At 44.4% G+C, this 25,960-nt stretch overlaps 1 protein-coding gene across 3 annotated transcripts; it reads left to right on the top strand.

The window, feature by feature from the left end:
• The first annotated feature begins 1,512 nt into the window (after positions 1-1,512).
• On the top strand, positions 1,513-22,685 carry E2F6 (E2F transcription factor 6). 3 transcript variants are annotated; one of them, XM_032430098.1, is made up of 8 exons: positions 1,808-1,886; positions 9,202-9,349; positions 10,645-10,699; positions 14,146-14,286; positions 16,133-16,288; positions 17,802-17,916; positions 20,611-20,758; positions 21,230-22,685. In XM_032430098.1, exons 5-8 carry the CDS (start codon positions 16,209-16,211, stop codon positions 21,277-21,279), a joined length of 393 nt encoding a protein of 130 aa, XP_032285989.1. In that variant the 5' UTR covers positions 1,808-1,886; positions 9,202-9,349; positions 10,645-10,699; positions 14,146-14,286; positions 16,133-16,208; the 3' UTR covers positions 21,280-22,685. The 3 variants fall into 3 exon arrangements, with proteins under 3 accessions (XP_032285987.1, XP_032285989.1, XP_032285988.1); XM_032430097.1 differs by having other exon boundaries at positions 14,070-14,286; XM_032430096.1 differs by lacking the exon at positions 9,202-9,349 and having other exon boundaries at positions 1,513-1,886; positions 14,070-14,286.
• Positions 22,686-25,960: the final 3,275 nt, after the last annotated feature.

The following is a 25,960-nucleotide window of genomic DNA, read 5'->3' as shown; positions in this document are numbered from 1 at the left end:
CTCTACCACTGCCTACCCAGGACCCTGGGTAATTTTTGCGATCTTGCTAATCTTCATTTTCCTCATCTGTAAATTGGGCAGGAAAACACCTTCCAGTTTTGATATAAGATTTACACGTAAAAAAATCTATGCAGAACATTTAGTAGAATGCCAAACATATAGCAAACAGTGGATTATGTCTTTTTATTAAAAACATTCATTTCTGGTCTCCAGAGCTTGCCTTCCCAGGGACTCTCATTGGTGAAGGCATATTTTAACCACTCTGGGCAATTCTCCATTCTGCAACAAAATCCAATCTTCTCGAGACTTAGTCCCTATGTTATTCTCTATTTCGAATCACTAATTTAGCAAACATTTACTGAGCTCTTACTATTTGCCAGGCACTGTGCTAGATGCTGGAGCTACAAAGATTAGAGAATGCCTCTCTCTGGAGGACTTTATAATATAGTGGGGAGCCAACTTCCAGCGGAAGTCTGCCCTGCCCCACCTCAGGCTGGGTAGAAACCCCTGGTCTAACTACCACAGGGCTCAGTCGCTCTCCTCCACCCTGGACTTACCACATTGCATTGCCTTTCTATTTCTTTTTTTTTAAGATTTTATTTATTTGCGAGAGAGAGAATGAGAGACAGAGAGCATGAGAGGGAGGAGGGTCAGGGGGAGAAGCAGACTCCCCGCTGAGCAGGGAGCCCGATGCGGGACTCGATCCCAGGACTCCAGGATCATGACCTGAGCCGAAGGCAGTCGCTCAACCAACTGAGCCACCCAGGCGCCCATGCCTTTCTATTTCAAGCATTCGCTTGTCCCTGTTCTAAGTAATTTAATTAATTTAATTCTCACAACAACCTCATGAAATAAGTACTGTCATTATTCCCATTTAACAAATGAGGAAACTGAAGCACACAGTGATTAAGTAACTTGCTTAAGGTCTTGTAAACTTAATAAGGAGAGAGAGAAGCCAGGATTTGAAAACACACTTTCTGGCTCCAGCTTTAAACGTTCAGTTTATTTTTCTGTTTCCTCTGTTGGAATTTTGAGATTGAGTCTGTGCCAAATTCCAATGAGTATCTCCTGTACCCACCACGACACCTGACACAGCAGATAATCAATAATTTATTCATCAGATGAAAGAAAGAAAAAAGAAACAGAAAGAAAGAAGCCTATAAGTAAACAATTGCACAACGGTTTGATTACCAACATTTACTAAGCATCAACACCGGGCAAACGCCTGCGGTGTGTGGAGGGAGCTCAAAGTTAATTAACATCCGCGCGCTCAGAAGTTTCAATAATCAGTGTTGACAATTGCATTCCCCACCCCCACCCCCCGCCCCCAACCACTGCCTCTTTTCTCTGGCCCCGTTCCTTTCTTCTGAAATTCCTGCTCCACCCCTTCCTCTCCTCTGCCATCCTCTCCGTGGATTTCGCGTCCGGGCTTTCCCGGGCTCCGGCCGCCGGGAGAGGGTTAGTGCGTGGGAGCGCTCCGGCAGCGGCGGGCATGCGCACTGGGGACGGCGCACTGCGCATGCGGGAAGATGGCGGGCTTGGAGTCCTGAGAGCCGTGGGTCACCCTGTTCTCCCGTCGGCGTTGTAGCTCCCGAGATCGTGGGACAGTGGCGCGTTCGTTCGCGGGCCTGCCTAGGCAGCGGCGCCTCCGAGCAGGCCGCGGGCCCGGTTCGTGCTCGGCCCCCGGGACCCGGCGCATTGGGGGCGGCACCCGGCCGGAGCGGGAGAAGGCGGGAGAGCTCGCGGGGTGCGAGGCGAGGGACGGCCGGCTGGGCAGCATGAGTCAGCAGCGGCCGGCGCGGAAACTGCCCAGCCTACTGGTGGACCCGGCGGAGGAGACGGTGCGCCGCCGGTGCCGCGACCCCATCAATGTGGAGGGCCTGCTGGTAAGCCCCGGGGATGGCCTGTGCCGGGAGCGCCCGGGGCCCTGGCGCTGCGCGGGGTGGCGCGGGGGCGGGTCTCAGGCCCAGCCGCCTCTGCTCGTTCGCTGGGGAGCCGGACCCACCGCTCTCTGGGTCGTGAGTTCCCCCTGGGCCGGGTTCGTGGTGGGAGCACCCCGTCTCCCTGACTCTCCAGCTGCCCATCCTGTGCTCTGAACCAAGCCGGTCGGTCTTTCACTTAAAACTCTCTCGCCTTCCTCTTTCAACACTTGCTCCCAAATGTGTTGTCAGTCTTACTGGCTTTTACCTAGGGCTAGGGAGCACTGTTGGAGAAAATTGCCCAACTTCTCTTTTTTCTACCTCCGCTGGACCCTCGCTGTATCTCTGCAAGTTATTTATGTTTGTCTTCATCCTCCTTTCCCATTCTCTTGACTGTAGCCATTTGAAACCCTACACTACTTTTCCCACCCCACAGCTGCCAGTTCAGCAAATTAAGATCGCGCTCCCTCCCTGCGTAAGGTTAATTTCCTCTATTCTTGTTTTAGACTAAGTGCAATAGAACCTTGGTTCTCAGAGGCATTGATGAATGCATCATTTTTCCATTTCTCTCCGTATTTTCAACTTTTCTCCTGGTTTCTTCCCATAATAACGAAACATTTGCTGAAGTTAATATGCCCAATCACCATGGTGTTTCAGTGCTCAAAAATAATTTATGAGCATAATCTCCTTTAATTCCTCGTAGCAGTCCTGCGAGCTTATTATTCTTGTTCTCCATTTGTCAAAATAGACTTGGAAATGTTAAGTGGCTTGCCAGTGCTTAGGTACTACCTGGAAAAGCCTGGATTTAACCTCACAATGTCTGACCCCTGATGATAAATTCTTGACTACTTACACTGCATCCTAAATATTTCCCCACCTTAAAAGAGCCTTCCCTTAATTCTAGATAACCCTGTCATTTGTATTTCTTCCTCCAAACTTTTCCAGAAAATTGTTTGCATTCACTGTGTCCATTGTCATTACCACGGCGGGGTGTGGGGGGGGGACCTCTGCCCTCAGCACAGCCCTAAGACTCTTCTAACCAAGTTCCGCCAACAACCTTGTTAGTTCCATCAGATGTTTCACCCCTTGTCTCTGGTTTCCACAGGACTGACCACTTTATTTTGTTGGAAACTCACCTTTGAATGGCTTCTTTGGCCATACATACTCTTAGTGCTCCATTTGGTCTCTCCTTGTGCTCCTTTGCAAACTGCTCTCTTTGCATTCCTTACATGTTGGTGTTTTTTTTGGGTTTTCTTCTACTCTTTCTACACATTCTTCATGTGGGACGTCATTCACCACTCCTAGGACTTCTGATACCATCTTCGTTGGTAACCATCTATATTGGTAGTCTTCATCTTTGAGGATTTGATAAAAGCCCTGAACTCTCAACTGTGGAAAAACCACTTAATTTTGCATTTAATATCAGAAGATACACACATCCCTTGAAGTCTTAGATATTCTTACCTACTTTGGCAGTTTCAGTTGCCATGTCATAATAACTCCTAGATCTATAAATCCAGCTCAGAGCTTTCCAACTGTCTACTGATGTCTCTACTTAGATTTCAAACTCCTATCCATAATTGAATTCATTATCTTCTTGCCGAAGCAGGCAACAGCTTTGCTATCTCTTATCTTTATAAGTGGCACCCACCCACCATATTGCCCAAGCTAGTCTCTTAGGCATCATCTTTGCCTTTTCCCTTTTCCAAACTGACACCCTCTATCCTCCCAATCTAATTAAAAGTAATCACCAATACTTGGCACTTCTAACCATCTAACTCTCAGATTGTTGCAATGTTTTCCTGCTTCTGGTCTTGCCCCCAGACTTCTAGATATTCTTCACATAGTAACTATCGTGGTCTTTTTAAAGCATATTTCTGACCATGTCATTTGGCTTAAAGAATCTATCGCAGTTCCCTAGTGCTTTCAGAATAGAGTAGAAACTTCTTAATACAGTCAGGTTCCTGGATTTATCTTTTTTGACCTGCTTATAGTTGCTAGATTTCCACATTTCCATATTCTTTTGGACCCTACATATTCATACTCCACCTTCCCAGAAAACCCTTTTTAAAAAGCACACATTTCCTTGTTACCTCCCCTGGTTTTCAGGTCTGGATGTATAGGTCCCTTGTCTGAAGCCTTCTCTGACATCTGACATATCAAGACTAGGTTAGGCACTCCTTTTGTGCTCCTAAAGCACCCTGTGCTTACTTACCCTGTCTGCAGTGTGTGACTCTTAGGTCCCTGAGTGCAGTGACTCTGTCCATTTCGTTGTTATATCTGCAGTGGTTTGGTGCCTCTCACAAAAACATTTGGTACATAGTTATTGGATGACTGAAGTAGGTACTCTTACATGTTCGAATGTGTGTTTATTTTCCTGCTTGTAAAATGGTGATTTAAACAGCTCTCTTGGTGTTTTTATTGGCTAGTGACTGGATATTTAGCGAAGTGTGTTGCTGTGCAAAGCTTAGTCATGTATCTGGCTGAGTGTTTGATGCTCCGCAGGTAAATGGCTTGAAAACTGTGGAATTTAGAGAAGGGAGAAAGTGGTGTTAGTTGGAGGTGGAACTCAGTCTGCACATTGAAAAATGAGGAAAATCTGAATGAGTGAGGAGAATGCATACACCTTGGACAAAGATATATTTCTAAAGGGCTCTTAAAGGAATATGACTCCCCAAAATAGGCAAGCAGTACAAAGAGACATCTGCATAGAAGAGTGTTTAACCAACATAGAGGCAGTGCTTAAGATTTTAGTCCCCAAAACTGACCTCGTGTTCTTTCCTTTCGTCCTTTGAGATCTCAAATTATAAATTACTCTGCAGTCTTCAGATGTAGGAAACGGAGCAGTAGTAAAATAGCTTCCATTGTGCTGACTTGCCTGTCAGGAGCTGCTGGCTCCTGAGAGCTTGTGCGCATTGAGATGGATCCTGCTGATTTTCAGCTTGGCGGCCTCTGCCTTCTCCATTCATTCCCCAGCTGAGATACAAACAGGCTAGTATCAAGCCTGAACCAGTGGGGGCACAGAACCAGTTGGAGGGTTGAAAGGGAAAGTTCTTAGGTAGTCCGTTCTTGAGGTTTGACTACTACTGAGCTCTCCCTTGGCATCCCTCAGGGAAGTTACCAGAGTAACCTCTCAGTGAGACTCCTCCAGAGGAACCGAGACGGTGACAGCTCCCCCCAGTGGTGGGTCGTCAGCTCTAGAAGCAGTGGCATCCGCGCTGGCGCCCCGGCAGCTTAGTCCCATAGAAGTAGGAGGACAACCATCCTCAAGATGCTGAAAAGGTCAAAAATAAGTGTCCTGCACAGGCACCACTTTGAAAAGGCTCCCATTGGCCTAATCTGGGACAATCTGAGCCTCAAACTAACAGATTTTATACTTAGAGAGTAAAATAAGAATCCAGGCTCCTCGGATACAGCCCAGTCCAGCCCCTACAGATCTTTAGGCCATGAAACTTAAAAGACCATTAGAAGACCCCCCCCCCCCCCAGCTCAGCCAGCACACACTAGTGGGACAGACGGGGTACCTGCTGGAGACATTCCTGTTTCTAAAGGAGGAGATGGGAGTCACAAGGGAGTACCTGGTCCAGAGCAGTTCTGAAAATCAGCTTGCTAAGTGTTAGAAATTTCTTGGTTAGGTCTCAGGGAACAATTCTCTGTGCTCCCAGCTCTACCCTCCGGGCTGTTGGTTCCACTGTCTGTCTTCCTTTCTTCCTCATGAGAGATAGTCCCTATTTGTAGCTGAGGAATTTTATCAGCCTGCTTACTGGCAGTAGAATTTTGGGTGTTGAGTAACGTCTTTTCAATTTAAACAGTGTCCCTTTTCATCCAAGCTGACAGTGTTTTTGCTGATACGATTCTCTCAGAAACTGTGTGGACCTTCTGTGGATCCTGTTGTGGTTCACTGAGCAGACAAGCATCCCACCTTTCTTCTGGATGAACCCTTCTGCACCTTGGGCTCCTGCTGGAAAGGCTGATGGACAGTGCCCCGGAGCTTCGTAGAGGCCCTGGCCTCGATTTAGAGGGTCTGTGGGGCTCGTCCTTCATCTCTCAAGGCCTTTTGCATGACCACATAGCACTCTGAGGCACCATCTTTGATCCACCTGAGGTCTTACCCAAAAGTTGTACAGTCACACCGTCACCGTCATCTTTATTTTTTTTTCAATTTTTGTTATTTTTGGAAAAGGTGGGGGAGGGGCAGAGGGAGAGAGAATCTCAAGCAGGCTCCACACTCAGCACAGAGCCCGACTTAGGGTTCTGTCTCACGGCCCTGCGATCATGACCTGAGCTAAAATCAAGAGCCGGACGCTTAGCCGGATGCTTAACTGACTGAGTCACCCAGGTGCCCTTCACCTTCATCTTTAGATTATGCCTTTGATTTGCTCTTTCTTAGGTGTCATTTCTTAATTTGAGCTTCTGGAGAGGCTGGGAATTTTTTTTTTTTTTTTTTTTTTAAGATTTTAATTTATTTGAGAGAGAGCAGAGGGGCAGAGGGAGAAGCAGACTCCCCGCTGAGTGGGGAGCCCAATTCAGGGATCGATCCTGGGACTCTGGGATCATGACCTGAGCTGAAGGCAGACACTTAACCGACTGAGCCACCCAGGCGCCCCAAGGCTGGGAATTTTTAAAGCCTTTAAGTCCTGGCTCCTTTTTGTTTAACAATCCCTTTCTCGATTTCTCTCTCACACATTTTACTGTAGGCTGCAGGGAGAAACCAGGTGCCACAGTGAACACTTTGTGTGGAAATCTCAGGTTACCTGGGCCATTGCTATCAGCTTCCCACATAACTGCAGTTGATGGTGTTGCTGAGCATTCTGTCCCAGCATAACAGACGTCTCCCTTCTTCGGCTTTCCTAGTAGCATGATCCTCTCTTCCTTTTGAACCTTCACTGGAGTGCCCTCAAAGTCCAGGTTTCTGCTGATAGTTTCTTTCAAAACTGCTAAGTTCAAACAGACGTTTTGGTAATTATCCAGTGGTTTTATAGGAGAATATCCTTGAGGTACACAGTGAGTTACCTAGGGTCAGCAGTTTACCCTCAAGTGATTCAAGGAAAAAAGTTGTGTGTGTATAGAGAAAAAAATGATAAAGCAAATGTAGTGAAACATTAACATATGGGGGATTTGGATGAAGGGTATATAGCAATTCTTAGTGCTACTTCTGTACCTTTGATGAAGGCTGAGATTATTTCAAAAGAAAAAGAAAATGGGTATCCCTGAGAGGAGCTTACACAATCGTCTCCTTTTGAGAGGGGCAAGGCCCCTCCACTTGAGTGGGAGCTCTCTCTATTCCAGCTCCTGTGTCTGCTTCTGGGTTCATACCCGGGGTGGGGAGGATGTCCATATAAGAGTGTAGAGCCTCATTGGCCTCCCTCCAGGGGCGAGGTGCACTGCTCTGATCTGAGGGACCTAAATAATTTGCGTCCAAGTGCAGGGGTGGCATGGCATTTCATTTGCTTTTTTTTTTTCTTTAATAGCTTACTAACTTTTCTGTGAGGAAACATTTATTCTGATTTTTTCTTTTAAGATTTTATTCATTTGAGAGAGAGAGAGCACGCACAGTGGGTGGGGCGGCAGGCAGAGGGAGAAGCAGACTCCTGCTGAGCAGGGAGCCCAATGCAGGGCTCCATCCCAGGACCCTGAGATCATAACCTGAGCGGAAGGCAGATGCTTAACCCACCGAACCACCCAGGCACCCCCATTTATTCTGATTTTAAAGCCACTTCAAAAGGAGTCCTATCTAGTCCTTTCTACTTCCGGAAAGGCTCCTGGCCTACCTGTTGAATGCCTTACCAAAGTTAGAGTAGCTGGAAAGGCTTGCCAGGTGTCAGGCTGATCTATCCAGATGATGAATGTTGTATTAGAACACAGAAAATGACGCTTGATAATCTCTCAGGGATCTGATCCATGGTGTACACAAGAGGGGGTCTTCACCCTGTGTCCTTGTGTCTTAACTACTCATTGTTTCAGAGTTCTGAGTTACTTACCAGTTGAAGTTATCTGTGACAAGGTACTATTTCAACTTCACATGTTAACAAATATTTACCAAGTGCTTGAATGTGCCAGACGCTGTTCTGGTTCAAAACGCAAAATGATAATAGTCTCTTACGGTTGCATAGAATTTTACAATTAACACAATTTCTTTTTTAATCTTCACAGTAGCTTGGAAAATGGGCAATAAAATTATATCAACACATTCTGTTACAGATAAAGGCCCAGATCTCTCAGTGTCTAAGAAGTCAGGTAGCTGGTAGTCCTGAACCCCAGTCTTAAGCCAAGAACTATTTTGAATGTAAAGGAGATGAATGTGTCATTACTGTGGACACTTTGGAAATCTCCGGTATTGTTCACCTGTAGGATTTATACGTACTGGGATGTCTGCCCCGGAGGGGCCACAATACTGTTGTGATTCCTCCAAGATAAAGAGATTGTGTTTTCATAGTCAAAAGGTTTAAAAAAAAAAAAAAAAAAGGGATGCCGTTGGACTCTGCTTTCCCACAGCTGTCCGTGTAGACAGCAGCCAGTGCAGCCACATTTATGGCAGAGTGTGTGGAAAAGCAGGTTGTCCTTGCTCCTGTTGTCATGCCTGATTGAGGTATCATCCCTGTGCCAACGTGCGAATGGCAGCAGTCTGGATAAGAGGACAAGAAAGGGGAGTACAGAGCGGAAAAGCTGCCCTTCTGGAATGTGCAGCGAGGAGGTAGTGAGGCGGCCTATTAGGATACCATTAAGTGCTTGTATGTAGGACTTGGCCCTGCTACTCGAAATTAAGAACCAGAAGTCTTTTTGCGGCAAGGCACCAACGAGCCCTGCTGTATTAACCCTTCCTGTGTACTTTTTTAAGGAACATATAACAATTTAGGATATTTGTCTATCTGTGTTTCAAATCAGTGTGCCGAGGATGGATTCTTTCTCGTTTAAGAGTCTTTCTACAGTAAACTCTGTCTCCTACAATTTTAGCAGAAGGGGTAAATATAGAAATAGCAATGACCGGTGGTCACATTCATCTGTGTCTGACTGTAAGAGGACTGCCCTTTAGTGGTTCACTGGCGGGTTCCGTGTTTGCAGGTTGCTGTTGTCAACGCTGTTGTTCGGAGAGCTCATCGGGTGTAGTCCCTGCCCCCAAGACAGGCCTTCCCGACTCAGGTTTTGCACGCCCCAGCAGGTCTGCATTGTCCTTCACATTCTAACAACTAAGTTGCTAATTCTACAGCAGAATTCTGTTTCAGTAGAATTATTCCATATCAAGTTAGTTAACTTGCTAATAGATGCTGTAATTTTTTCATAGGTGATACGGAAATCATTGTGCCAAGGATTTGCTGACACCAAGATAAACAAAGAGCTTCTGAACTGCTCACCTTGCCTTTAGACTTCCCCATCCCCCAGTCTTTTTGCTGTACGGCTACCATACTTATATTCCTAAACCATGAGCTTGGGTATGTCATATTCTTGTTCAGAAATCTGTGGTGATTCTCCACTGGTTAGGACATGAAGTCCAAACTGCTTAGCATGACTTCCATGATCTATGTTGAGTATGGTTCAGCATGCCTTTCCAACTTCAATGTCATCATGTTAGTCTTGCACTGACCACACAGGTGGGTCTTCAAAAGGTACCATGCCATTTATATTTTCATACCTTTGTTTGTTGCATTTCCTGCACTAGAAATCCTATCTTTTCCCTCTTGAAGCTCCCACGGGTTCGGGCAAAATCTGGCTTGTCCTTCAAGGCTCAGCTGGGGATCCCCTTCCCTGTGAACCCTTCTGTGATACCCTTTCTGGGTGTATCCATAGTATTCCTGCCCATTCTTCTCTTAGAGCACTTTATGGAATTCACCTATCCCAATGCTACAGCCAGTTTCGGGGCCAGTTTTTTCACTGAGGCAAGAGCTGAACCTGATCCCAGCCTGTCTGGAGGCACCTGTCATCGTTGTGCTTTGCTGTAAGCATGCGGCTAATATAAGTTTCTGTTTACCTGGCTTTATCTAAAGGTTTTATTTATTTTTTGCAAAAAAGATTTTTAAATGTATTACAGATGTTTTACTACCAGTTTATGTAAACTTTCATAGCATCTAAATACCTGATAAGATGGTGAACATTGGGAGTGGAGCTGTTACTCATTTCCTGGTTATTTGAAGAATTTAAAAGAAGTTTTTTTATTAATCTAATACGAAAGTTTCTAGTTAGGTAGTATGCATTATTTTCCATTATCAGAAATGCTGCTGTTTTCCTATTAATTATAATGGGAATGCATGGCCACCTATGAAAACTGATGAGCAAATTTTTAGGAGCCACTTACACTTCAATAGAAGGGATGAGCATTTGCTACTTTAGACCTATCTTCTACCTCTGCTGAGCTTTCCAGAGTCAGAGACTGTTTCCCAATCATCTTTGTATTCCTTTTTATCCTCAGTATCTGATAGGGATGGTTAGTGTCTATTCAGTAGTAACTTCTCATTTGTATTTCTCCCCCATCCCTTTCTGTAACTACTCCATCCGTACTCATGGAGGCCTGTGCACCATTAGAAACATAACTGTGAGCGCTGCCGGTTGTGAGCACAGTTAGGGTGGATCCAGTGTGGAGGAAGGGCTGCTTTTCTCACAACTCATTATTACCCCACGGTGAAAAAAAAGCCCTTATATTATCCAGGAGATGCTGTTCATTTGCTTTTGCTCATTTTGCATTGTTGTCTTTAAATTACTAATTTAAATTTTTGTATTTTCTCTTTTCTAGCCATCAAAAATAAGGATTAATTTAGAAGATAATGTACAGTATGTGTCCATGAGAAGTAAGTTGATCCTGAAATATGTTTTAGGTTTTGTAGTTTGAACTTCATATGATTTAAACGATTTATTTTAAATGTACATAAGTTGATGAGAAACTTAAGTAAAATATATTATTCGTACACTGACTTTCAGCAAAAACTCCTGAGATTGTGGGCTGAATAATGTGCACAAATGCCAGTTTATTCTTTGTTGCCTTTAGAAATCATTTTTAAAATGGAATGGTCTGTGTTTAAGGATATTTTCTCGAAATTCTGTGAGAGCAGTATTGTCGCTCTCAGCAGAATTGAAGGCTGTCGACAACAGGCAGGAGAACTGTCTTTGGCCTCAAGTTTTCCTTTGGTTCCCTTTGCTCTGTCCCATTCCTGCCATGGACCAGCGTGCAGAGTCATCGAAAGGAGATGGAGTACCAGTTGCTCTGGTTCCCATCCTTCTGGAAATTGTTACCATAGATAGCCCCACCCCTGACTTCCCCTTAATTAGGTCCTAACCACAAGGAATAGACTGTGCATAGGTCCCACATGTAGATCTTAATATCAGCCCTTAATTTCTCCTCAGCCCCTGCCACAGCCTCACCCATAGCTGGTGCCCAGGTTTGGTCAGTTTTACGTTGGAGGTGTGTCCCTCGTCTGACCGTCCCCACCACCTTACAGTATCGTCTAACACACACTGAGCTTGTACAGTGCGAGCTGCGTCAGGCTCCTTGCATGCGTTATCGCAACAAGCCTTTAAAATACAAGTGTGGATTATTACTCATTGTTTACAGCTGAGTAAACTGAGGCCTCAGTCAGGATTCACCCCCCACACCTTGGACTCGAGCCCCTCGTCTTAACCACTGGGTTAGACTGCTGCTTGCAGTGTGGGCCCTCCCTCCCTCCCTAGCTGACACGGCGGGACGGCCTCCTCAGTAGGTTGTCTGCTTTTAGGCTCTTCCACTGTGCCGCCAGGGGGATTTTCCTAACACAGAACGGGGATTGGGATCTCATGCAACCTGGAATTCTTCCACAGTGTTCTATTACAAATAGAGAAAACCCTGACTCCTCATTTATTTGCTTTTACTTATTTGTATTAAATTTATAAGCCACCTCATTTCCTTAAAAGAAACAAGGCAGTAGAGAACAGCTGGGCAGAAAGACAGGGCCCTTCTAGGTCATTCCAGCTCCACTGGGCAGCCTGGTCTTCATCTGCTGCCCTCACCATCCCTACCATCGGTGGGTTCCCTGAATCTACCCGTTCTCAACCACAGCTCTGTCTCATTAAGCCCCTTGCCCTCCGTCAAAGGGGAGAAGAGCTTCCTCTCTATCTTTCTGTCCTCTGCCCGCTCACCCCCTTCAGGAAGATTTCCTTACTCCCGCTCCAGTCAGGTTTCAGCTCCTCTTCTCGGGGACCTTGGATGCTTCGCTTGGCACTGACCTCAGGACATTGTGATAGAGTTCCTTACTAGACTAAGGAACATCTTTAGTTTGAAAACCTTTTGAATCATGTTTGTATTCCATCAACAACTCTCAGGTTACAGGTTTTCAGTTAATATCTTTCTGAAGTCACTTTCTAAAGTGACTGACGTGGTGGGAATATACTTAACCCTGAGCTTATAAGACCCTGTCGTGTTAGCAGTTAGGGTGATTAGATGTATGCTTTTTCACGTTAGGATTTCTCTGTTGTAGTCTGCCAAGGCTTTTTGTAGAATGGTGACTTTCTTCTAATTAAACCCCATTTTAATTCCTATTTATTCCTGTTTAATCGTAAGTGTAGGAGTGGTCTCCACAGAGAAGACATGTGTATTATAAAATACATACTTGTGTTCTTGGAGTAGCCACCACTGGGCTTTAAACTGAATGACGTTTTAGAGGTTCTGGATACGGGGATCTCCTGATCGAAGACAGGATGAATATTTCTTTTGAAGCATACTCACTGTCATATGCTGTGAAAGTAGAAAAAAGATCAGATACTCCACACCAAAAGGACACCTGGGTTATTTGTAAAATATTTACTCTGCACAACAAACCGTAAGAACTTGTTTTTTAATATCAAGTTGGGAAAGATGAAAGGAACGCTAATACTCGGTTCAGGCAAGTGCGTGAGCCGAGCCCCTCACACATACACTGTGTAAAGTTGATAGAACCCCCCACCTGGATAGCAGGTTTAGCGGGACAGACATTCCCTAAAATACCCTTTTACCCGTCAATTCCAAATCGGGGAACTTAACTAAAGGAAACAAAGATGCACACAAAAATTTAGCTATAGGGAGATTTACTGAAGTATTGGGCAAAATAGCAAAGTTGGAGACAGTCAGAATTTCCAGTATTGGGGTAAGTTTAGCAAATATTCCATGCAGTTAAATATTATGCAGCCATTAAGAATAATGTTGGGGGCGCCTGAGTGGCTCAGTCGTTAAGCGTCTGCCTTCAGCTCAGGTCATGATCCCAGGGTCCTGGGATCGGGCCCCACATCGGGCTCCCTGCTCAGCAGGAAGCCTGCTTCTCCCTCTCCTACTCCCCTTGCTTGTGTTCCCTCTCTTGCTGTGTCTCTCTCTGTCAAATAAATGAATAAAAAAAATCTTGAAAAAAAAAAAAAGTAACATTGAAATACATTTGTTGCCAAGTGAGGATGTTCACAATGTTGAGTTAAAGCAGCTTATTAAAAATAGTCTGTTGTTTTTGTTTTTAAAAGTTACGTTTACATATTGACACTTGGGTGTGTCTGTGTGCTGTGGGGGCAGGGTGTGTATGAAAAACTAAAATCATCAGAGCAGGGGAAGGAGGGAGGGAATTAAAGAGATCTTCCCCCTTCATTTGCTTATCTCTTAATATAGACTAGTGAATATTTAAAAAAATAGAGATGCCACTTTTCCTCAAGATATGTCCTAATATTTTAATAGAAGACTAATTTGAGCTCTTTGAGAAACTTCCATCAGGGTTACACTATGACATGTATAGGAACAGTTTAAGTGTTAAAAAGAAAAAGCCAAGTCTCTGCCTTTGCTTTATAAAGAATTCCTTAACTTGAAGACCAAATAAGAAATTTAATTTTAAAAACTGTTTCTAATCCTGTTCCTGAGAGTGGTGGGGGTAGAAATGCAAACTCTACTTTATGTTTGATAAGATGCCACAGACTCCTCCAAATTCCCGTGTCCAGGGGACTTGGCTGCGTATTTCAAATCCTCCTTTGAGACTAAAACCTTTGTTGACCTGAGTTAGGCTGATACCTTTTTATCCAGTGTGAGAAATGTATTTCATAAAAATTAGCTATGATGTGTTCAGTGTGTAGAATTTCTGTAGGGGTCTGTGCTTACTGAGGAAATAAATTACTTTTTTTAGTGAGCTGAGAAAGAAGTGCTATTGAGAATTTTATGAATTTGTTTGTTTTGTTTCCCAGAAGCTCTAAAAGTGAAGAGACCTCGTTTTGATGTATCTCTGGTTTATTTAACTCGAAAATTTATGGATCTTGTCAGATCTGCTCCTGGGGGTATTCTCGACTTAAACAAGGTCGCCACAAAACTGGGAGTGCGGAAACGAAGAGTGTATGACATCACCAATGTTTTAGATGGAATCGATCTGGTTGAAAAAAAGTCTAAGAACCATATTCGATGGATGTGAGTTGGTTTCGAACTTTTCCTGGCTTTTTTCTTTTTTTCTTCCCCCTTCTCATTAAGTGACAATACCATGCTTGAAACACTAGGTATTAGCAGTGTTTTGATAGGACAAAACAAAGTAAGAGATGGCTTCTTGTTAGGAAAGGATTCTATAAAAATTTCTCACATTGTCCCACAAGGTACATATTTTTTTCCTACTTAGGACTAAATAAAAGCCATAGACCTAGAATATCATTCTGATATTATGGAAAAGTTGAATGGAATAATGATTAGTTTTAAGAGTTTTGTTTTTCAAGATCATAAGAAGGGGACGTCTGATTATTTAGGAGATTTTTTTTTTTCCAAATGATTGTTGATATCAGGAGGAAATTAGTTGAGGTTGTAAAACAGTCTAATGTAATAAACACTTAGAAGTGTCCCGCCCCAGGGATTGTAATTCATTTGTTCTGGGGCAAAGGCAGGAATCTAATCTACATTCTTAAGTACCCCAGGTGGTTATGAGTCAGATAGGCTATGGATCACACACTGTCCTGAATGTAAAAAACAATCAGACAATGTCTAAAAGGCAGTTGGCTAGGGGCGCCTGGGTGGCTCATCACTTAAGTGTCCAACTCTTGATTTTGGCTCAGGTTATGATCTCAGGGTTCTGAAATCAAGCTCTGCACTGAGCGTGGAAGCCTGCTTAAGATTCTCTCTCCCCCTCTCCCCACCTGCCCACTTGTGCATATGCTCTCACTCACTCACTCTCTCTAAAAAAAAAAAAGTCAATTGCTAAAGACTTCATATTTGATTAGGGAGAATCATGGAAGAAAGACCTTATGATATAGATGTAGTTATATATATATAGATGTGTGTATGCACATGTGCATAAGAAGAAAGCTATTAATAATTACAATAAGCAAATACTGTGGATCAGTAAGAAACAATTCCATCGTGTAAGTACATATAAATACATTTCAGGCAAATGAAAAATCTACCAACAAAGATCATGAAATGGCTCTAAATAATGAACTTTGCTGTTGGGGCAAAGTGGTTCATAAAGGAAGTTATTTTTTTCAATAGTACAGAAATGCAGATTGAATTCTAATCTGGACATGTTTGCTAAATAACATAACACTTTCAGGGTTAATATCAGATTGCATTCTGAATCACTAATTGGAATCAGATTTGAAAACTAGTAAACCAAAGGTAAAGTGGCCACAGCCTTTTTCATCTTTATTTTCCATAAAGAAGAAGAAAAAATATCAGTGGCTTGGGTCATATCATACCAATATGATATGGTAGATAGTAGTAACTAGAGAAAGTATATCTTTTAAGAATATTGAATATAATCATTACATTCAGATAGAACCAAGTATTATATACACATGAGGGGAAAAATATTCAGAATTTTAGCAGAAGAACTACCATTTTAGTCTGTACTCCTTGTTTTTCATAGGGGACTAAAAGATTATAACTTATTAAAAGTCCTGCTATAAGTAGTAGAGCTGAGACTTAAACGGTATTACTGACTCTTGTTTTGTGCTCAGTGACCTCCATCAGCTTTCCTTATTACTATTACTTTCCACAGATTTATAATGGTTTGTTGGGTTTTTTTAATCTCTCTGTAAGAGACTAGAAATGGGGACAAAAACCAGTTTATGTATAGGAAGAATAATGGTTGTCTAGAATAAAAGGAGGTCACGGGTGACGTTCAAGTACCTAGTTTTGTCTGTCAGTTTGTGAAATACCTGGTGTCAACATTTGGAGAAGTATTACTGGTAATCTAACTTGTATTCTCTATAATCTCCTAGATGTTACTGATGGTGAGTTTTTTTGTTTTTTCCCAAATACCTTTCTTTTAAAGAGGATCTGATCTTAGCAATTTTGGAGCAGTGCCCCAACAGAAGAAGCTGCAGGAGGAACTTTCTGACTTATCAGCAATGGAAGATGCTTTGGATGAGTTAATTAAGGATTGTGCTCAGCAGTTGTTTGAGTTAACAGATGACAAAGAAAATGAAAGATATCCTTTAACTCTGTCCTTTTTTTTTTTAATGTTTTATTTAAATTCAATTTAATTAACTTATGCTGTATCATTAGTTTCAGAGGTAGAATTTAGTGATTTGTCAGTTGCATTCAATACCCAGTGCTCATTATATCAAGTGCCTCCTTAATGCCCATCCCCCAGTTTCCCCCTTCCCCCCCCCCCCCCCCCCCCCCCCCCACCCCCTTTGTTAACTCTGTCCTTTTTTAAAAAAATTTCTCCTTCCAAGGCAGGTTATTTTAAATAGTAGGGTCAGCTTGGGGATTTAATTAATATATTCAAAATACAAAATCAGACCTTTAGAAGTTTTAAAAGCAAGTAAAGGTTTAATTGTGTAGCCTCAGACGTACACAAATAAATGCCTTTTGCTCGTTTGTATGCTGTTTGTTCAGGTTAAATGCTGCCTCGTGACCATGTACCAACATCCATGTTTGCATTTAAAATAAAAACAGTGGCCCATTCTTGTTTGTTTTTTTAGTCAGAATGCTGTAAAGATAGTAAAATCTGTTGGCGTTTGTGAACAGATTTGGCAGGTTTTCCCTAATTTGTTAACTGGAGTTTATTTCTGAAAACAGAATGAAATTGTCATTGATTCAGCACTTGCACTGCCGCTCCGGCCCACAGAGCCTGGTGGAGCTGGCTGTGCCTCTGGGACCAGCAGGGGAGACTGGTCTTTGGTGGCGATCTTCTCCTGGGTCTCCCGGGTCCCCCGGGCCCATCTGCTCCGTTCTTGTCGCCCCTCTGTGAGGAGTCACTGATCCTCAGCGGTTCGTGCTTCAGACTGACTTACATTCTGCATCAGACTCCTCTATTTCCATAGTCCAGTTACTGGAAGGAAAGTAAATGCTGTTCCTCCACCCAAAAATCTGTAAAGTAAACAAAAAGTGTTGGGGAAACCCAGTAAATCACATAATTGGTAAAATTTCAGGCGACATAGTAAAACAAGTGAAAAAATTTACGTAGTGAGATGGAGAAGAATTTGGGATGCGAGAAACCCCATGGGTACACAATGGCCCTGAAACACTGATTCTCCAAGTTGCTTCCACTCTTTTATAGATGTTTTCCTCCTTGTATTGTAGGAGGTTGTTATCAAAACTGAATATTTTGTCCCCAAAGTTTCTCATAGTAAGATCTAGCAATGAGTAGGAAATGGGGGGCAGGGAGTAGTTAAACACCTTCACCTGAGTTGTTTTGTGTGTGTTATTAATATTTTTCTCCAGAAATTGTCGTCATAATCACGACGCTAGAGTTTAAAGGAATGCTTCGAGTTATAAATATTGTAAAACACTTTGTAAAATCTTAAGAATTGTTGATGAAATAATAATAATCATATATGAAATAATTTTTTACCAATTGCTTTCCTTAATTGTGAGTTCGTATCCCATAAAAACTACAGAGATTCTAACATTACACTTGTATGCATGTATTTTAAGAGAGGAATTATCTCCTCAGTACGTAGCATTCTGCTTAGAGACCCTTGACTGATGTTTACACTAGCGTATGTGACGTATCAGGACATTCATAGTATTCAAGCCTTCCACGAGCAGATTGTTATTGCAGTGAAAGCTCCGGCAGAAACCAGATTGGATGTTCCAGCTCCCAGAGAAGTAGGTATCCCTGCATTTCTAAGGATTTTTTTAAAGAGGGAGGCAGGTCAGTTGCTTAGGCTGTCACAGTCGTAATGACTTAGTAACCATCACGTGCGTGTTAGCTGCCTGCCTGATACTGCTTGAGGCACTTTACACACTTTAACTTGTTTCGAGTAACACAGCAAATAGTCATGATTATTATCCTCTTAAAGGGAGGAGTCTGAAGCACAGAGAGATGAACTTCCTCATGATCACACAGTAAGTGACAGAACCAGAGTTCAAGCCCAGATGGTTTGGCCTCAGAGTCTGTTGGTGATCATCGTACTGGGAGTGTACTGTGCTCTCGGCCCCACGGTGCCTCTGTTAGACAGCAGTCGACGACGGTAGACCGTAATGCCTCTTCGAGGAATCGCCAAGAATTGGCCCCGTTGTTTGAAGTTCAGCAGTACATCTGGTGCCAGCGAAGGCTCTGGGGAGTTAACTCTACCCAGACTCATCAAAGACTAATGAATAAGCTAGAACACTAAGTGTACATTCAAAATGGAAAGTGAAATTGCTGTGTGGGCGCGAATATTCTTACCAGCTGCCAGTTGCTTAGCACACGCCCCCGCACAGGGAAGTTTGTATTGAAAGGTCACTGTCATCAGGAGGTTGCTTGGTAGGGATGGAATCAGAACGAAGGAGCGTGGCCCTTGAGACAGATCATCAAGTTCTCACAGCCTGGTAGACCCGTAGGTGCTCATACTGATGTCCTCTGCATTGCTGTAGGGACTCACCTCCCTCATAGTGAAGAATATTCCCCACTCCTCTATCCTCCTGTCCCCAGCAGACCACTGCCCAAGTGGGCACCCATGTTGTTACTTGACAGTGTATTATAAATCAGTTAAGGGACAGCTTCTAATCTAGTCACACTCAAGTTGTGACTTATGGGTGATGTTTCCTCATTACTCTATTTAGATTTGGATCTATTCCAAGTCTCCTAAGTAACTTCTATATTTAATAGGAGTCGTTTGAGAGATGTTTAAACTTTTTTTTAATAATTAACCACTAATCTTTCAACACATCCTTACTTTGGGACATGATGGTCCATGCTGCGGTGACTGATGGGGTTTTGGGTTTTTTCCCCTGTGCTGTGAGCCGCTTCAGGCTATAATTGCTGAATTTTGCTGAGCTTTTGGATCATGCTCAAGACTCAGAGTCCAGTTTAAAGGCTGATGAACGTGGGCCCTGTGGGCAGCCATTCTCAGCAGTAAGTAAGGGAGTCATAGACAGGGGCACACTGCATTCAGTGGTGTGCAACCCCCACAAAGATGCAGGGTGAGATCTGGGAAGCTAGAGCCAGGGTGACCCTGGCCGCACTGGCCTCAGGTCCAGTCTGGCTGGCTAGATTTTTATACGTAGCCTCGCTGGGACACAGCCACATGCGCGTATGTTTAGACATTGTGTCTGGCTGCTTCCGCTCTGTAATGGTAGAGTTTTATAGTGGTGAAGGGATGGTATGGCCGGCAAAGCCAAAACTGCTCTCTCACCCTTTATGGAAAACGCTGCTCAGCTCTCATTTGGCGGAATAGGAAGTCCTCAGCTGGCTGCCAGTTCTGAGCAACGTAACTGTTTTGTGTAGAAACATGTCTTGGGTTCTATAAGCTATATCATTCAAGCCAGACCAGGCCTGGCGGTCTAGGACCTGAGCGTGGATGGTCTTTCTCCCACCTATGTGTCTGGTCCCAGGAAGCCGCAGAGAAGGTGACACAGGGATTTGAGACCCTCTGATAAGCTGCATCTCCCCGAGCGCTGTTGTGAGATCCTGGTGAGATGTGTGGGGCCGGAGGGAGCGCGTCCATACCTAGCCCAGGCCTCACGGCGTGGGAGGGCCGGGAACAGACTTTGTGTGACACTTGAACCCACTTCCAGTCAGAATAACAAAGGAATCCTTTATAACTGAACTGTTCCTTAAGAATTTAGCGTAAATTGGTTCATTCCCAGGTTTCGGCATGCACATGCGCACACACACACACCCCCAAACACAAAGAATTTAGCATAATTCTCAGTAGAAGCACCCTACTTCCTGCTATCTTGCAGAAAAAAAGTATTTTAATCCTGAGTAAATTTAAAGCTCCAAAGCCAAAAGATGTGAATAATCATAATTAATTAACAGTCCTTTACGTGCAATTCTTCTGAATATTTTTTACATTTCTGGGGTGTGTTTTGTCTGGATCCCGTCCCCTGGCTCTTTCCCGCGGACAGAGAGCGGCCCGTTCAGTTAGCGCGGTATCTCTTCGGCGGTCGGAAGGTCCAAACACACTCTTACCGTTGGAGACTGCAGGGTGTTTGAGATTTCTCTGGCATCCGGACACTGGTTTTGGACTCTCAAGTACAGACTCCTAGAAGGGGTCCGCTCCTGGAGTAGAGAAAGGGGGGCTCTCGAGTTGGGAGGTGTTCGCGTCACAGCGCCGGAGTCCTGCCCGGATACTTGAGGAGCTGTGGCAGCGCCGTGAGTCGGCCGGCGGCCCGGTGGCCGGTGCAGGAGTGACGGACGCCAAGGACGTGATTCCCCAAAGTGTGACAGAAGGAAAGGCACCTGAACTTAACATTCCAGAAATACCCCTTGAAATGAAACTTTGGCAGTTCTAGCAAGTGAAACAGTATCATTAATGAATTCTCGCATTCATCCTGATGTGTCTTTTTTATGGTATTTTATGTGTCTTTTGCCAGAACTCTATCACAGTACATATAAGGAGCACCCGAGGCCCCATTGATGTGTATTTATGTGAAGTGGAGCAGGGCCACTCAGGTAGTAAAGTGTCTGAAGGTGCAGGCGCCTCTTCATCTAAAAGCAAACATCCGGAACAGCCCGATGAAGGTAACATACCGAGTCCGTGATGAGGAAGATGCAAGACTCTAATGGTTTTTGATACATGTATGTGTGTATATATATCTGTAGTCTTTTTGTGCTCTTACAGATATTTTTACACTGTCTAGCCACAAAAAAGTGAGTTAAAGAATGACTAGGTAGTTCTTAACTACAGTTTAGACTATTTCTAACAACTTGAGAGTTAAATTCCATATAGTTTCGACGCCGTGGTGGTGCCACCTGGTGTGTCCGGGTAGAGAAGGCCGTCCCCGTCCTGTGGCGGGTGCCGTCAGTGCGCGTTTGAGTTCCAGTTCATTCTCGTGAGACTTTACGGTAGCCTTATGCCGTTAGCATAACAGTGTGGTTCGTGACCAGGGGTCTTCAGCCTTTTCCTTAAGCACTCGGATTATACGTTCTGTTACCTGTCTACCTCTCAGACCCTCACTCAGGAGAATCTCTTGCATGTTTGTTATTTTTCAGAAGAAAATCCTCCGCAACAAAGTGAAGAATTGCTTGAAGTGAGCAACTGATGGCGTTTGAGGATTCGCGTACTGAGTTCCTGGGGAACATCCCGTGTGGATGAATTATGCATCACATTTGATTCTCAGAGCAATAAATCATCCCTGAAACTCTGGTTCTGTCACAGCGTCAGGGCCGGTAGTGGCTTCGAGAAGTTCACTGCTTCGATTACTGGATAATTATGGTTTCTGCATTTGAAAACAACTCTTTTTATAATCACTCACTGCCTTTTGTCAGTGAGATAGACATCTTGCCTACCGAACTCACTTCATCACGAAGAGAATCGCGGAGGCAGAGGTCAGGCCTGAAGTGGACAGTGCTTCGCGGACTGTGCCCTTTCCTTCAAGGATCATGTGTCGTTACCACAAGAGAAATTGCCTTACACAGGTTCACGTCTGCAGTTAGCTGTCAAACGTTCGATGGGTGTACACGGGCATCTGAATGTGATGTCTCTGTATATATCTGTATAATGTTTAGACTACTTATGTAATATGTCTAAGTCAGACTTTTCACCCTTGTACAGCCAAAATAATGTATATATGGAAAGTAACAGACAAATTCTCTAATTTCTGTGGTATCTATAACTTATTAGAATCCTCTGAATGGGGGTTAGAGGAAAGTTTTTTCCAAACTTCTACATGTAGAAGTATCATAAATACGCTATACATTTAAAGTTCATGGATTTAATTAAAGGATTTCAATATGGTTCCCAGTGCTGAAATTGAAATCTGATACTTCTTGATTTCAAGCTCCCTACAGGGTTATTGTGTCTGAGCCGACTGGTGGCGTGCCCTAAAGCTTTAGGGACAAGTATAGAAATACTATCAGGTAATGGCTTAATTCATTGCAAGACATGAATTTAATCATGATGAAAATTGGAAACTATTTTAACCTTTTTGCAAGCAGATTTTGTAATACGTTTCTGTATGCAGCCTTGCTTTTCAATCAAAGGGGTTTGCTTTTGATGAGTTAGTGGTACCCTGCCCTCTCTCCAGCTCTGGTCCCACATTTCCAAGTACCTAGCTCTCTCTACCTCATTGGGTAAGTCATTTACCACTCTGTGCCTCAGTTTACTCAGTAGTTTACCATTAGACTGTGAGCTCCTGGAGGGACTTGGTCTTACTCATTGTTATACCCAGGGCCTTGCACCAGGCCTGGCACATGAAAAGTGTTCAATAAATGTTTGAACAAATCAGCGAGTGAGTGAGTGAATTGTAAAACTGGACTAACGATACTTGGCTTGCCTGCCGCATAGGATTCTCGTCAGCATCATTCAGAATCAGATTTTGAGCTTCTCTTGCTTTCCGAGAGAGATTTGAAGCAACTTGAAATTAAGGCCATGTTAAAAAAGATTTTAAAAAGGAATCAAAACAAAATACTGAAAAATACTGAGCGTCTAGGATTCATTTACCTCCACGTTTTGCGGGGGAGATTGGGCAGATGTCCGTTCGTAAGTGATGGCTGAAACCGTAGGAGGAGGTGAGCCCAGCTAATGGGAGGGTAAGCCGGAGAAGACGAGAGGCCCGTGACCATTCTACTTACGGGGAAACACAGAGTGACAAGCCTTTCCTGAGCAGGAATAACGGGCCGGGGGGGAAAGAAGAAGGCCGCATTGCCAGAAGTGACTCTCGTTCCTGAGCAGCAGGTGGCTCCTTACCTGTGAAATGTGACAACTGTTTACAATTTGTTCTGAGGGTGAAATGAGATCATGGAAGCGAAGGTCCTTCGTCAGCTGGAGACACGGTCTATCAGTGAACTCTATCTATCTTGGGGTGTTTGGTCTCTCATTGTTACAACTGCTAAAGTAAGCGTGCTCCGACCTGGCTTGGCGGCTCTCCCTCCCACCCCCACGCCCAGCTCGGCTGCCCGTCTCCCTGTGTGCACACCGCTGCTCACCTTCCAGCCGCCTAGCGCTGGCCAGAAGCCTGAGTGTCCCCTATGTCCTTCCAGCCGAAGTCCAAACTCTTGATGTAGAAAGCCTCCGGGCCGGTCCCGATCTGGCTTCCAAGCTTGTTAACTTGCCTGACAAGCCCCCAACCCAAACCAAACCTGAAACACACAGCGCACTTTGTCATCTCCGTACCTTTGCTCTTACCCTTCGGCCTGGAATTGTCATCCTCTTGTCTGGTTTCGTTCTGGACGTGGCATAAAGCCCTCCTTCCACTTCCCTGCCCTTGTGCCCGCAGTCAGGACCCATGTTGGGTGGCCGCCATCCTCAACTGCTGTTAGGTTTTCCCGCCTGGCATTGCGTGCTCTCGGAGTGGAGGGACCCTATCTAATGTGTTTGTGTTCCTCACGTTTCTGTACAGTTCCGTACGTTTTTGCTGGTTGGTAAGAAAAGTGACCTGATTTCATTCCACCCAACTCCCAAGAATTTAAAAACCCTGATTTTGCAAAAACACAGACCAACAAACTGAATTTTCACTGGAAGAAAAAGAAGTTGTACCAGTTTTGCCTTTTGTTCAAGGTTACAGCACACCTGCCCAACATCCTCATGGTGTGAGTGCACTGTTTTCAAGAGAGGGGGGCTTTAAACGTGAGACAGCTATGAGCCCTTTTGGCCTGGGCTTTGGTCCCAGGGACGCACGTGTGGGCTGGCGTCAAGTTCGGTGCTGGACGTTACACAGGTGAGTGTTGGTGCTGCTAAAGGCTTGAGGACCTGGAGACAGAACCAGCATTTCTCTTGGGAGCATGAATGGTAAGTCACGTCTCAAAATCTCAGAAATCTGCTACTTGATTATCTCCCCAAATTAAAAACGGAAACCAGAATAAAGCCCCGTATGTCATTAAAGGCGAGCCCCCCTGTCACACTGCGAGTTGGCTTTTGACGGCCACCACTGTTGGCTTACCTGCTGCCGCGGGCCGCACGGCTGAGGATGGGGCAGCGCGTCCTGGCTGTCACTTGCTCTGACCACTGGCAGCCTGTTCTCCATAGGCCCCATCGCTCCCGGGTGGACGGGGCTGTTTGGGTGGCCTTCGGAGGACAGGAGGGGGAAGCAGTGGGGGGGGGGGGATGCAGAGAGAAGGTAGAGAACGGAATGAAAAATGGAGAGAAGGAAGGCTCTTCAGGAGACCGGTCCTGGAGTCAGGGGGACTTTAAATTGGAGGATGACGCTTGGCCTCTGCTGTCCCATCACTCACCTCTTCAGAGGAACAGGGGTGGCTTCTCTGACAGTGAGTTTGGGAAACGGAAGTGGGCATGAAAGGCTCAGTCCCTCCCGTGTTTCCCCTCTTCCTGCCTATGGAAGTGGGCACCTTGACTCCCCCCAGTGGAGCCTGCGGTGGCTAGACCAGCGGTTCTCGACGGGGAACATTCCCCGGGGGACATTTGGCAGTGTCTGGGAATGTTTTTTTGGCCCATAAAGTTTATTTTGGGGTACCTGGGTGGTTCAGTCATTGGAATGTCTGACTCTTGATTTCGGCTCAGGTCATGATCTCAACGGTTGTGGGATGGAGCCCTATGTCGGGCTCTGTGCTCCGTGGGGAGTCTGCTTGGGGTTGTCTCCCTCTCCTTCTGTCCCGCCCCCCACTTGTGCACACACTCTCTCTCTCTCAAATAAATCTTAAAATAATTTTTAAAATTAAGAAAAAAAAAAGTTCATCTTTCTGAAAAGTTCCAAAACTAGCATGCACGGAACATAGGAAATTTAAGAAATTAGATGAACTGCTAGTTTATTCCCATTATTTAACCTGGTGGTTAGTTTGTTAAGTTAAAGTTCTATATTGGTTTGAGAGTGATTGGTGGTGATAAAAAACTATCCAGAATGATGAGTCTTGAGATATCTGGGCTTTAAAAGGATAGCAGGGTCCTGGAAAATGCCAATTTGTATCTTTTAGGAATGGGCCAAATGTAAATACATGTAACCACTGCCATCAAGCACTGTAAACATAAGACTGTTGGTTATAATCAACGCAACTGACTCTGAATCCATTTGTTGGCTACTAGTGTAATGGGAGTCTAATTCAAATTTATGGGATGATTGCCATCTAGTGGACAATCCATAGTCGTTCAGATTTCTTCACTTGCTTCCAACTAAGCAGATGCTGCTAGAGAATGGCTTTGACTTTAAAAAGAATTTTTCAGGTCCCATTCTGGTTAATGAAGTGAATTTGATACTGATTTTTTTCAAGATTTTATTTATTTATTTGACAGAGACAGAGATAGCGAGAGCAGGAACACAAGCAGGGGGAGTGGGAGAGGGAGCAGCAGGCTTCCTGCCGAGCCAGGAGCCCGATGCGGGGCTCCATCCCAGGACCCTGGGATCATGACCTAAGCTGAAGGCAGACGCTTAACGACTGAGCCACCCAGGCGCCCTTGATACTGATTTTTATGTATTAACATTTAAATAGAATAACTTGGAAAGGAGAAATGTACAGCTGCTAACTTAAGAAATCAACATAATACCTGGGCTACGTCCATTTTTCTGTCCTTGTTTATAATCTCGTCTGCAGAGATCTTGCTTGTCTTGCTGCTCATCACGCTGGTCCATGACATTGGACCTGTTGACCAGGAAGCAGCACGCAGCTCAGGTGTAGGACATACGTGTGCCAAAGTGGTAGACACGCCAGCTCTCGATACCAAGTACTGTCTCAGTCAGGGTCCAGTAAGAAAACCTGGCTAGGTTTTGTTGTCAACTATCACAACAGAGGTGAGTTACTACAAGAAGGCTGAAGTAGCAAAAAGGGGACATT

The sequence above is a fragment of the Phoca vitulina genome, unplaced genomic scaffold (assembly GCF_004348235.1).
Source record: "Phoca vitulina isolate PV1807 unplaced genomic scaffold, GSC_HSeal_1.0 scaffold42, whole genome shotgun sequence".
In the NCBI taxonomy this organism is placed as follows: Eukaryota; Metazoa; Chordata; class Mammalia; order Carnivora; family Phocidae; genus Phoca; species Phoca vitulina.
Note: the sequence above shows the minus strand (reverse complement) of the source record. Positions and strands in the feature narration are given on the sequence as shown.

Coding starts and splice junctions, on each gene's coding strand:
- E2F6 (XM_032430096.1), top strand. CDS start 1,779: ATGAGTCAGCAGCGGCCGGCGCGGAAACTGCCCAGCCTACTGGTGGAC. Junction 1,887..10,644: donor TCAATGTGGAGGGCCTGCTG/GTAAGCCCCGGG, acceptor TCTCTTTTCTAG/CCATCAAAAATAAGGATTAA. Junction 16,289..17,801: donor GATGACAAAGAAAATGAAAG/ATATCCTTTAAC, acceptor ACTGATGTTTAC/ACTAGCGTATGTGACGTATC.